Below are 13,529 nucleotides of genomic sequence, written 5' to 3' on the forward strand. Positions count from 1 at the left end.
TCACAGTACACTATGATTAAACACTCCATTGCAAAAGAGACAGAGTCATCGATTTTTTCTTGAAACGAGTTGCATAAAGCAACATATTCACTTTGCTGTCTGGTCCTGTCCACCCCCCATCCATTCCTCCTCTCTCCACCACTCCCCCCTCCCCCGATTTAAAAAGAAAACTTTCCTGCTCACTCCACTAGTCCTCACTAGTGGTGCTGAGCAGTACTGGATACGCTGTCCCAATGTGGTGCCCATGGCGCCAGACAACCATCTGTAGGTCATACTCATCTATCTTCACTGTTTCACGTGTGACTCTTTCTTCAGACAGCAGGAAAATGACTGTGTAAAGGGCAAATTCGAACTCCGGGCTGACACCAATAAAGGTGCTTCCAATCGGCTTGATGGAGCCCTTCCAGCTGAACTGGATGCTCAGAACTTGGTCGTCCTTGTCAGGCTGAAAGCATATATGAAACAACAGAATAATCTCCAACACAGCTGTGATTGGACAGATAGAATTTCTGATTTCAGATTTTTGAGAGTTTTGTAAGACTTGGTCATCCTTGGTGTGCCTGGGTGCTATAGCTGGAGCATAATCTTTTCCCTGACCTCTGGAACATGACCGTTTATCCCAACTAAGCCTCAGCAGCGCTGCAAGTCTGTAAACAGCAGCACTACTTTTTAAAATAGCTTTTGAAAAAAAATGAAGCTGGAAGACATGTTATTATTAATTCTTCTTATATACAATTATGCACTGTATATACTTATTACTGTTCAAAACACTGAGCCTATGATTGCATTGTTACACTTGTTTCATTACAACTTTTATCTCTGGATCCATTTGTCTTACTTGAAAAGCCCCCCAATGGCTTGTTCATACCCTGGTTTTGTTCTTCCGAGCCACATATCCCTTGTAATCAATCTGGTTCAGCTTTTCCTGAAGGTAAAATTGCACCCAGTTGTGCAAACCTAAGATCTCTTTACCATGCCTTGTTTCTCCAACAAAAACATGTTCAAAACCACAAGAATCCGGTCTGTAATGAAGAAGAAAATAAGAAAAAAGAATATATAGGTCTTTTATATGTTTCATAGGACCGTATAATGGTTTGGGTTGGAAGGGATGTTAAAGCTCATCTTATTCCACCCCTCCTGCCATGGGCAGGGACACCTTCCACTATTCCTGGTTGCCCAGAGCCCCATCCAGCCTGGCCTTGGACAATTCCATGGATCCAGGGGCAGCCACAGCTTCTCTGGGCACCGTGTGCCAGGGCCTCACCATGTTCACAAGGAACAATTTCTTCCTCATATCCAATCTAAATCACCTCTCTGTTAAGTGTGAAGCCATTCTGAAGCTGTCTTCCAATTCTATGTGTAGCAGATGGTACTCAGGCTTTTATTTACCTAAATCAGAATAGCACAGAGATTATCAGTGCCCATACCCATCAAACATACCTGTCTCCTTCTTTCCTGGCATAGAGCTGGAACCAGATGTCATAAAGCTGATGTTTGAAATCAGCAAGGTTTGGCTTTGCTAGGTTTTTTTTCAGCAGATAGTCATGGGCTAGCTGAAGGATGGAAAACCAAGATATATGCACAATTTACTTTTTTACTCAATGTTTTCAGCAACAAAAAAGATGTGTTACTCACTCTCATGACTTTGGTTGCTAAGATAGCATCAAGGAAACAATTGTTTTCAACTATTTCTTCTGGAGTCACTACTTCTGCTATACCAGTTGATGTCTCATAGTTGTCCAATAAGGAAATAAAGGCTGCAGAAAAAGAGAGAACTTTCAGTCTGCTCATATGCCCAATCCAGGCATTAGAGTTCCATCATAAAAAGTCACCACAGAATATGCCTTGACAGCCCTTGGAGAAAGCCATTTTTTTATATGTCAGAGTCTACTCTCAGGTATACTGTTAAGTGTAGGCCTCAAGGTGACTCAAGGTCAGATCACTGCTGTACTTTTTAAAGATAAACAGCTACTGACCTTCCTTATGGAGCCAAGTGCTGAAGTAATAATGACCTTCTACCGAAACAAATCACATCTGGCCACCACAATTACAGACAGGCTTAGGACCTTGAGCTATGCTGGAACAAGGTTTTGTGGGCATTATTTCAGTAGAGGAATAACAGAGCATAAAGCTATATCAGATGTCTTGAGCTTGAGAAAAATTAGGGAAGGAAACATACATTCAGACATGTCTGAAATATAGCCCCCCAGAAATGCAAGAAATAGCTGTGGGTCTAGTACTATCTGAAAGGGCTTAGAAGCTGTAAGTAAAGGAGTAAAGATGAATTTGCTGTCTTTTTCAATGTATAGAATCATAGAATGGTTTGGGTTGGAAGAGACCTTAAAGATCATCCAGTTTAAACTCCCTGCCATGGGCAGGGACACGTTCCACTGTCCCAGCTTGCTCAGAGCCCATCCAGCCTGATGTTGGACACTGCCAGAGACAGGGCAGCTACAGCTTCTCTGGGCAACCTGTCCACCACTGTGTCTCAATTGCCCTCACAGGAAAGAATTTGTTTCTAAATTCTAATCCTAACCTCCTCTCTGTCAGTGTGAAGCCATTGCCCCTTGTCCTGGCACTCCAGGCCCTTGTCAAGAGTCTCTCTCCTTCTTTCCTGTGGGCTCCTTCAGGCACCGCAAGGCCACAATGAGGTCACCCCAAAGCCTTCTCCTCTCCAGGCTGAACCATCCCAATTCCCTCAGCCTTTCCTCCCAGCAGAGCTGCTCCATCCCTGTGCTGCCCTTGGTGTCCCTGCTCTGGCCTGGCTCCAGCAGCTCCCTGTGCTCCCTGTGCTGGCCCAGGGCTGGATGCAGCCCTGCAGGGGGGTCTCAGCAGAGCGGGGCAGAGGGGCAGAATCCCCCCTCCCCTGCTGCCCTGGGGCTCTGGGTGCAGCCCAGCACAGAGGGCTCTGGCTCCCAGCGCACACGGCTGGGGCAGGGCCAGCTCTCACCCACAGCACCCCCAAGTCCTTCTGCCAGGGCTGCTCCCTCTGCTCATCCCCAGCCTGCATTGATCCTAGCGGTTTCCCTGGCCCAGGTGCAGCACCAGCACTCGGTCTGGGTTAAACCTCATGAGATTCCCTTGGGCCACTGCTCAAGCTTGTGGTAAGTGTCTGATCCCTTTTACTTTGTAGTGGAAGAGACACAGAATTCAGATTTTGCCTAAGGCACAAAAGGATGTTCCTCCTGAGGCTCAGGCACAGGTAATCTCAAAGCAACTGTTATGAAAACTCCCTTCAAATGACCTGCAACCTGATGATCCTCACCACCATCCAGATTATATACAATGTTTTAGGCAAACACGTCAAAAACAGCACAGATTTTTATATCACATCCACCATTAACAGAAGAAGAGGTCTCACTTGCAAAAGTTTTTATGCTCCTCAGGCGTTCTTCATTTACATTGTGGAACAGATGTCTGGCTGCGTTGTCCTGGACAGCACTGTCACCACGCTGTGCTGGACCCGCTTCTCCCTAGGAAGAACACCGGAGGAAAACAATGTAAGGAGAAAGATGTCTGTCCTTAGAGGAGACAGTGCCCACCTCTACGATAGTCAAACCAAACCCTGTAATGCCATCAGGATTCTTTGCTAGGAATTTTCTTCCTATGAAACAACAGACAATATTACAGAACTGCCAGTGTGAAGAAAAACAACAATCTCTGACAACTTTAAGAGCCTGAAATTTCTCTGTTGACTCAGAGGTGATTGTAATGGCTCATGTAATTGTTCAGTTCTGCTCAGTAACCAGCTGTCAGTGTCCAGCATCATCTATTGTGCTATTATACTATATACGTCACAAATGGTAAACAGAAGTAATGTAGAGCAAGGACTTCCTCCCAGCACAAATAATTATAATGGAGATTAGGTACCTTCTGTTTCTGCAGTTTTAAGGAGGCTTTCCTGGTAATTTTCAAATTTCTATTTCATAAAGGGCATTCTCAAGGAAAGAAGATAGAAGATGAGTAGCAGCTTGTTAACATGGGCAAGGGGTACCTAGAACCTTGTTCTGACAAATGGAGAAACCATATGGGGGAAGTTTTCCCCACACATTTTGGCTTGAGGTAGGTGCCACTATTTTGAGTTTATCAGCAACAGGAAGTTATCTGTTATAACATGAAGCAACATTGGAATAAAGTGTTTGGGTAACATCAGAATAAAGTGAGTTCTCGTGTAAGTACAAAACTGGATTGTGAATATCCTGACCTGTTGCAATTTGTGGTCAAAACGCATGGTCACATTTGCACTGCACTGAGCTAGCAAGGAGTGAAATGGCTGCTTATGAAATCTCTCACTCCTCCCGCACGTTTCCCTGGGGCTGGAAGTGACAGTCCTGAAATCTTCTTCACCCATCCCTCTCTGCTACTCCCTGCTCTCTCAGAGAAACCCAGGATTTCTCAGATTCCTCCCTTATTTCCCTAAGAATGACTTGGGACCTATCTCCCTTTCTCCCTTGCTGCAAGTCACCCAGACCACACACACAAGCTGTCATTCCCACGCTGAAACACACGGGATGGAGCAGGACATCTCTAGTGCTGCTCAAAGTGTGGTTAACGCTGAATTCAGACTCTTTTCCTCAGGGTGTCATCTTATTGGGTCTTGAAAACCTCCAGAGGTGGAGATTTCACAGCTCCTCTGGGCATCCGGTTCCTTTGCCTTTGTTGAATTCCATGATGTTCCTTCCTTAGCGTATTTCTCCAGCCTGCCTATGTCCAGTGGAAGAGAAGCCCTGCGCCTGAGCATACCAACTTCATCACCACAGTTTGCTGTCATCTGCTAAATTGGAAGGCTAGCACACTAGTTCCTCCTCCAGCTCACAGACAGAGATGAAATATTACAGGACCCAAGACAGACACCTGGGAGATTCCACTTGTAACCAAAGTCCCGGTAAGTGTGAACCATTTGTGTTCTTTGTACTGTTCCCTCTCCTAAGGGATGCTTTCCTCACTGGACATGGCAAAGCACAGGCAATTTTTTTAAGCAAAAGTGCCTTTTTCAGAAGCCTTTTCCTGCAGCACCACACTGCCCTTAATCCTGACATGGCAATTGGTTACCTGCACTTCAATTGTGTAGTCTTTCCCAGGCCTAAGGCGGTGAACATCTGCATCCCACATCTCATTGAAAAGCTTAGAAAGTTCACGATTTAAGGCCTTCCTGTTAAGAAAGTCAGAGGAATACATGTGTTTAAAAAAGGCACCTGCTGTTATTTCTGCAAGTCACTTCTAGAGTCTTCTAATGCCACTCCATGTTCTGGGTATCAGCCTGTCATCAAGTTTCTCTTTCTCCCCACACATTCCTGTCAGTGCCACTGTGAAAAAACCACAATGCTCATGTTCCACATTCCTTTTTAAAGAATGCAGGTAACCTGTAAGGAAACCTGAGCCTTCCTTTATTGTCAGACAACAAAGTTCTTGTTGATAAGTCTTCCTGTGGTTTTCCATGTAATGAAACAAAAAGGGTGATAGTGGTGTTTCATTCCCGAGGATTCCGTGCACAAACCAGAGACAAGCAGGAGATTGTTACCAGCATGCAGCAACACTGCCAAAAGAACAGGAAGCAAAAAGTTCACTCTATGATGCTTTTCTAGCAGCAATCTATATTATAAACTCTTCCCTTCTTCCTTCAAGCAAGATTCCACACAGAATGTTTTCCTTTGCTATTTGATTATCCCAGCGTAAGGGTTGTGGTGACAAAGGGTGAATAAGGCTCTAAATGCCATGTCTGCATACTGTAAAAATCCCTCATGCACTGATCTTTGATGCACATACTGACTCAAGCTTCTCCTACCCTTATTTTTAATGGAGTCTTGTCCTGCATAATAGTGTACAGTTTTCAGAAGTCTGTCCATTCATCTACCAGCAAGATTTAGGAAGGGTTGTATGTGTTGGTTTTGCATGGCCCCTAGTTTTTGGTACTGGGCGGGGACACAGAGGGGGCTTCTATGAGAAGGTGCTAGAAGCTTCCACTGTGTCCAGCAGAACCAGTCCCTGATGCCTCTGAAGATGCACATGCCTCTGGCCAAGCCTGGGCCAATCAGAGGTGATGGTAACACCTCTGTGATACCATATTTAAGGAGAAAATCATCACAAAGTAGGCACAGCTCTTTTCCTAGCCAGAGAAGAGAAGGAAGTGAGACTATGCAAGGTAAACCACATGGAGACACCAAGGTCAGTGGAGAAGTGGGGAGAGGAGGTTCTCCAGGTGCCAGAGCCAAGGTTCCTCTGCAGGCCGTGGTGAAGACCACGGTGAAGCATGGATCCCTGGAGCTTCACAGGGGATGGGGATCCACAGGAGATGCAGAGAACCACTCGCAGCCCATGGGGGAGCTGCTCATGGTGGAGGGCGTGGATGCCTGGAGGAGGCTGTGATCCAGTGGGAGACCTGGCAGAAAGAGAGGGGCCCTGCTTCCAGGCTGGAGCAGCCTGTCCTAGGACAACTGCACCCCGTGGAAAGAGAGACTCAGCGTTGCAGCAGTTTTGGGAGGACTGTTTGCACATGGGAGGGACTCACATTGCAGCAGTTTTGGGAGGACTGTCTGCACATGGGAGGGACTCACATTGCAGCAGTTTTGGGAGGACTGTTTGCACATGGGAGGGACTCACATTGCAGCAGTTTTGGGAGGACTGCTGCCCATGAAATTCTAGCCATGCTGGAGAAGTTCACAGAGAACTGTCTCCTGTGGGAGGGACCCCACGGCATAGCAGGGGAGGGACTTCTTTCCCTGAGCAGCGGAAGAAGATCTTGGGTCACCAACTGACCAAAACCCCCTACCCTGTCTCCCTGCACTGTTGGTGGGAAGGAGGGAGGGGCTGGGGGGAAAAAATGTGTTTTAATGGCATGTTCTACTTCTCATTATCCTCCTCTGACTCTGTTAGTAATAAATTCACTTTGTGCTTCTAAGTTTAGCCTGTTTTGCCCTTGGAGTGTTTTCTCCCAGTCCTTATCTCAACTCATGAACCTTCATTAATTTTTTTTCTCTCCTCTGTCCAGTTGTGGGTGCCTGGCCTTTGCCCAGTGTCAGACCAAGACAGGTTGTTGCTGTGATAAAGCGCCCAGAGGTAGCTCCAGTTTCAAGTACATTATGTCCACACTAAGAGGGGATCAGTACAACAGAGTGGAGAAAAAGAGAAGTGGATTAATCTTTAAATGACTGACAGAGGAATCAATCAATTACAAACCAGCACATGCATCAAAGCCCAGAGAAGAACCGCTTGATAATTTTGAATTCTCCTCCTAAAGAGACGTTTTCCAGAAAAGAAGAAAAGTACAGAAATCTGTCAACAACTGGCATTTATTTCAAATACCTCTTGGGGCAACTTGCCATTATTTTAACTACTGGTTCTCCCAGACTGAACCAAGGCACCTTCAAGCCCAGTTCTGAGCCTCTGATTAGTGTTACGTCTTCTCCTTCTGTTCCGGCCAGGATGGAGACAAGTCGCTGCATCCTCCTGCCAGTGGCAAATTCCATGCTCTCTATCAGGAAGAGCAAACAAAGATTGTGGCAAGGGCACAAGGGCAGGGCAGATAACCCTAACTACAGCAGCTGCCACACCTCAGCCCGCCTCTAACAGTGGATCTGAGCCGCTGTGTTCCTGAGCGATGCTGGAGGCACTGGAAGTCCATTTTCCCTCAGGTTCTCTGGTACTTTGGGATAGCTCTGGATGGGAAATCTAAAAGATCACTTGAATTTTTAAGTAGGCTTGAGCAGGTGTCAATACATGAAAAAAGGAAAAGGATTAAAAATTCTAGTGTATAGAAGCCAAAAGATATGTTCGCTGGCTGATTAAACAGGAATGTGAAGGAAGATTTGTGTTTGGAACAGGTACTTGCATGGATCTCACAGTGGAGAAGAAGGAGGCTGTCACAGAGGAGCTTCATTCAGCCACTGCCCAATGCCCAGGTCCTGCTTGTACAGTCAGTGGGGCTTGTGGTGTCACATTGTCAACAGTGGCTGGGCAGCCCCAAGGAGGCCCCTGCTCAACATCCCAGGGAGCTGCCTCAGAAGCCACCAAGAGCAGCAGTTTTATTTATTTCCAGCCAGACTTCCATATTCTCTCTGGAGTCTTAGGAAGAGCAAGCCCTTCTCAAAAGAGCTCACAAACCAACACCAAACAGAAAACTGCTCACTTCAGCAGCTCAGCTGAAGGCCCAAGGACAGGACTGGTGAGTTGACAGAATAGTACTGGAGAGGTTTTTCAAACTTCAAGCCTTTACCTTGGACTGCCCTAATTTTATTGGATCACTTCTGTGCTGCGCTCTGGACTCTCCTGCTGTTTGCTCCTCTGCATCAGCTTATCCTGTCTGTTTGAGAACCAGTATATTACGTTTAATAGAGTTTTTACTTTGGAAGGAACTACTGCTGGTGAAGAGGAGTCTTCTGCCTCCGGAACATCCAAGGCATGTGGAACTTCAGGGAGGGTGTCCCTTGAGTTTTATTATAATATTCTGTTCCACAGATACAGTATTTTATATACATATCTTGTAGTATGTGTGTATTTTGGTAACAGTCGCCTATCTAGGAGAGATCTGTCATCTCTTTAATACCCACTTGCTCTCAGGCTGCTCTTGGCAGATTTGTCCTGTGTTTATAAAGCACTGTAGGGCTCTGTTTGACCTTTCTTCCTTTAGAAATATTATGAAATATCACATGAGCAGGGAGTATTTACTCAGGAGAGGGTTACAGCAAGAGTGTACCTACAGATTTTAATCCTCATTTTGGTTCAATAAATATACTTCTACTAAATTTATTCCCGCTTTCAGGAAACTTGTCCCAAAACTGAAATCACTAAATTTTACAGAGTAAAAGCCTTTACTCTCCTTTATTTCTGCTAGGTGCTACCACAATATCATCATGGATTTTCCTCTCCTTTTTGTTGTCCCTTTAGTTTCCAAAGAGAGAGAGCACCTGTTTATGCTGTAACTGAAAACCAAATTAAAAAAAAAAAAAAAAAAAACCAAACCAAAAAAAACCAAAAACCAAAAAAACCTTGCCAAAGCAAAAAACTTGTCTAGCAACTTACACAGTCATCTTGTAAAAGCTCTTTCTGAACGTTATTTCTTTTAAAAGGGCCGTACACTTAGCTTATACATACAGGGTGAGACAATTTCAATGAGAAGATGCCGAACACCTTTCATGCAAATCCATGACACACCAGCATGTAGATAAGGTTGTCGTGGAAGATGGCATTGCGTATTTTCCCCCTGGTTTTCAACACAATGGCATGGGTGACTCAAGACAGATTTTTATCAGTTCTCAATCCCTTCCGTATGGTAAAAGCTCTGAGTTGTTAGATTTATGATTTCACATAGAATTAATTATTTCTGTGCGAGAAGCCCGGCCGATTGGATTTTGTCCAGTTGGAGCCTGGCTTGGATGTGCTTGTGTGGGCAAAGCACCACCCCAGTAACAACACTCAGTCTGCACTTTTAAGAGCTAAAAAAGCCTAGGGAAGGGTCTTTGCAATAGCAATTGATGCACCAGCAGTGTGTTTAGAGCAAAAGAATCTAACATCTCCATTGTATTCTTCATTCTACCCAAAATAATGCTCCAAGATGAAGACTTTATTGCTATAAATCAGAAATTACTCAATACATGAAGAGAATTAAAGGTCAATGGCAAATAAAGCGACCAAGTCAACAGTGTCAGAGCAAGAAAAACAGGTATTGCAAATGGGTCATATGAAGCCCCACAAATAAGGTCTGATTGAACACCTTCTCCAAAGTAAATTTACTTTCAGAGATCTTTTCAGCAGTATGCAAGCTTATACAGCCTTTAAAATTTACATAGAGAAGAAAAGGATATGGAATACCTGATGAGCAGCCATTTGCAAGAAGTTTCCAATCATTTAAAAAACTTGGTTCAAATGTGAAATACATGCAACAGCTTTAATGGCTAACAGAAGATAGAAACAATTGTCTAGATTTTCATCTCACACCAGTGTCTATGTCTTCTTTTTGAGTCCAGTGATTTTTTGGGTTTTGTTTTTGGTTTGTTTTTTTTGTTGAGGATTTTTTGTTGGTTTTTTTTTTTTTCATTTAAAGCTGGTGGCAGCTGATGTCTGAAGAACTGATTCTAAGTTACCAGCTATGTTTAAGCACAATCTGATTTTAGCATCACCTTTATTTTAAGCTAATGGTTCAGTAGCCTTACCAATGTTTTACACAGCAGTGAGTCAGTAAAACTGAACAGAAAGAGGAAGAGGGTTCTTGCTGTCCTGCACATTTATAATATTCACCCTTTTACAGACAAATATATCCCATCCCCCCTGTCCTTCCTGTTAGAGAAGAGTTAGTATGATTGTCTCTTACCCACTTGCCATGTCAGGAAGTTTTTCTCTTGGGAAATATTCTGAGCAAGGAGAAGGCAGCCAGAAGCTCAGCAGTCCTCCCGTAGCACAAGGCACGGAGCTGTGTTCCCCTTTCACTTCTCTTGCTCAATGAGCACTGTCACTCAGCCTGAGAGGAAGGCACAGGAGAGGCAGGAGGTGCCAATTCTCACCGGAGTCTAAGGACAACACCACAATTCATGCCGCTCTCAGCGCAGGAACACTGCAGGAACCTGTAGCAGGCTCCTGCTTCACCTTATCTTGCATCATGGATTATTTGCCAAACCGACTTTATGTCTCTGGATGAAGTTTGAGCCCAGGAAAAAGCACTGCAAGTCTGAAAGCCTTGAAATAGACGGGACATTATAGTCTTAGAATGTTATTCTGTATCCAGTTATTATTTGACAGTAGAAGGGAAGATGGTAATTAATCTGAGTTAAAAAAAAAAAAAAAAAAAAAAATCGTGAGTGGGGAAGAAAAAAAAACCCAACAGATGCTTCTCTATTTACAGCTGAAACTGCTAAGCGTGATCTGGTGAATATTAGGAGATGCAATAAGCATGAAATGTTTTAGAAGGGCAGAGCTCTGCATGTGCCACTGGGAGCAGGTGGTGGCGAGTGCTGGTAGGTGCAGGTACTCACTCCAGTGTCTGGCCTGGGAAGCTTGCATTCATTATGTGACTAAATCAACCTCCAGATGGTTTAAAGCTTATTGTTATTTGGTTGGTACTTGTAACATTTTCTTCTTCATCATATTTAATTTCTGAAAAGCATTGCTTTAGGTCTAAACTAGATATATGTATATAGAGAAGCCAGGATGGCTTAAAGCTAGCTACCAGTCATACAAGTGGTTCTCCACCTCTGGTCCATGTACCCCTTCAAAAACTCAATTTAGGGCCAAATAAAGCCTCTGGTGATGAAGACCCCTGACACACATAATTGCATAGGGAACAAGACATGCAGCCCACTTAAAACACTTAAAAGTGAAGCTTCCTTCTGACACTGGTAGGGGAAATTAAAGTATCTCAAAATTGAATACCTTAAATTTTAACAAAAATTTTCTTTACCATCTTTGGTTAGTATTTGTTGCAATTCAGGGTAAACAAGGTAAATGACAAAAATCCAGTGCCCTGGATTTGTCAAGTGCCCCAGTTTATCAACTGAATAAAGAATTTCTTCTTCTGTGTTTTCATTTAAAATACAAAAGCCAGTGGGCATATTCTGTCTGTAAGAAAGTTGCAAATTCTTTACTCACACTAGCAGAAGGAGCCCAGATGGGAGCCCAGAGAATTTTCACTTACAAGCAGCATCATCATTGGAATCAATGGTTTTAAGTTAATCTTTAATAAAATTACAGGTCAGTAGCATCACCAGCAATTTCACAACCAATTGTGTAAGTGAATCTCTTTTAAAACTTCTGTCTTTTGATTTGGACAAATTAAAATGCAAAGATCCTTGAGGAGAGTGAAAGGAAACAAAGCACTGATCAAAGACAAATTAGATCAGCACAGAATCTGGATCATTCCCAGGTCTAATACAGCAAAACAGAAAGTGCAGAGAGCAGCCTTGGTATCTACATGGGTTGGCTTCCTCTGCAGCAGAGCCCAGCCAGTGCTTTGTCAAACCCATTGCACAGGGCAGCAGATGTGGGTTTTGTGCAAGGGTTGACGCCCAGCTGCCTCTGTGCCCTTTTCCTCTCTGTTCCTCTTTTTTTGTCACAAGGGAATGGGGGAAGTGTTTGGTGCAGTTTCACTCACACATGGCCAAAGGAGTGGGGCAAGGAGCTTGTGAAGATATTCTGTGTGACAAAACCACCACCTCAAGCATCAAACGCTGACTTTTACCAATGTAAAGGATCAAGGAGATCCTGGGAATAAAATATGTTTCTAAAGCATGCACATGAATACAATCTCTGCACATTTCTGGCCTTAATATTTTGCTTTTCCAGACAAGGTGGCCAATGGATAAGTGTTGGTTTGTCACCTCTAGCCTACACTTCCCTGAGGGGAGAAAGGGTTAATTCAGAGTTATATAAATCTCTTGGGTCAATCTAGAGAGGTGTGACTGAGAACATGGAGTTTTACAGGCTTCTAGACCAAAGCAGCCAAGGCTCACACCTTCACAAAGGGCACGTTCGGGCAGTACAGGCTCACTCAGGGAGACTGAGTAAAAGCTGCCAGCTGGAACAAACACCCTGCAGATCTGTAGCACGCTCAGTCCTTTCCCAGGAAAAGGTAGAGTAGGTCTTTGGGTCACATTTTGCATGTGGATGTAGGGAAGAGGAAATTTTATGAGAAACTGAGGATGCTGGACATTCCCGTGGGAGCTTTGGCTATTGTTGCCAAGTCCCCACAAGCTGACACACACTGAAAAGCAGTGGAGACACAGCCTGGGCTGGAAGCCAGCCAGGTCAGAGCTCAGTGGAAGCAGAGCATGGGGCAACTGAGGTCTCCACCCTTCCTTAAATATTAATATTCAAGCTGGAGCCTCTTCTGCCAGATTGTTTCCCACCAAACTCCATGATCCCTGTGCCTGTCTCAGTCATCTCCCTTTTCCTAAGCCTCAGCCTCTCAGTCCTGGAGTCCTTCTCTGTAGCTAGTGGTGTTACAATCTCTGCAACTACCGGGGAGTTTCTGGTGCAGCAGCTGTATTCCTGAAAAAGAAAACGATGAGGATTACAGAGCCAGGCATGTTCTTGTCACAGAAATGCCAGGAATAAATAACTCCATCCCTGCAGCTAAATGTGCGTACCCGGACTGTGACACAACCTTCTCACCAGTAGGTAGGCCTGCTAATATTCTTTCACTTACCAGTGCTAATTCCCAGGTCTAATAAGTAAATAATGACTGACTTATGATATATTCTCACTGCCAGATGAAGCCAGCTGCTCGCTCAGCAAACCACAAGATTGAAAGAAAACATCTGCTTGGGCACACAGTGGGCTCAGTACCTCTGTGTGAGCCTAGGGGATAAGGAAGGACATTTTTTTATTATTTTTTTTTTTTAGGACTGCTAAGCATACACCTTTCTTGATTTTGTAAGGAGAAACTGTCTAAGTGTCATTGAAGACATATTATGAAGACGTAATATGTGAAGATATCTTAATTAAAGAGATTTGAAGTGTTTCACGTTTAGCACAGACACAAAGATACATGTGGTAATTAGTCACTAACTTTCACACATTGGTGCAAACCAAAATTGAAGGGA

At 44.1% G+C, this 13,529-nt stretch overlaps 1 protein-coding gene across 1 annotated transcript; it reads right to left on the reverse strand.

The window, feature by feature from the left end:
- Nucleotides 1-158: 158 nt before the first annotated feature.
- Nucleotides 159-3,577, reverse strand: LOC120752101 (poly(U)-specific endoribonuclease-like). The gene is made up of 6 exons (XM_040062761.2): nt 3,560-3,577; nt 3,362-3,473; nt 1,636-1,757; nt 1,441-1,553; nt 869-1,022; nt 159-445 (listed from the first exon to the last, which is right to left on the reverse strand). Exons 1-6 carry the CDS (start codon nt 3,575-3,577, stop codon nt 188-190), a joined length of 777 nt encoding a protein of 258 aa, XP_039918695.1. The 3' UTR covers nt 159-187.
- Nucleotides 3,578-13,529: the final 9,952 nt, after the last annotated feature.

This window comes from Hirundo rustica, chromosome 4 (assembly GCF_015227805.2).
Source record: "Hirundo rustica isolate bHirRus1 chromosome 4, bHirRus1.pri.v3, whole genome shotgun sequence".
NCBI lineage: Eukaryota > Metazoa > Chordata > Aves > Passeriformes > Hirundinidae > Hirundo > Hirundo rustica.

Excerpts from the sequence above, each read along its gene's own strand:
- LOC120752101 (XM_040062761.2), bottom strand. Across the intron at positions 1,023-1,440 it reads GCCAGGAAAGAAGGAGACAG|ACCGGATTCTTGTGGTTTTG; the intron begins GTATGTTTGATG and ends TCTTCATTACAG. Across the intron at positions 446-868 it reads CTCGGAAGAACAAAACCAGG|CCTGACAAGGACGACCAAGT; the intron begins GTATGAACAAGC and ends ATATGCTTTCAG.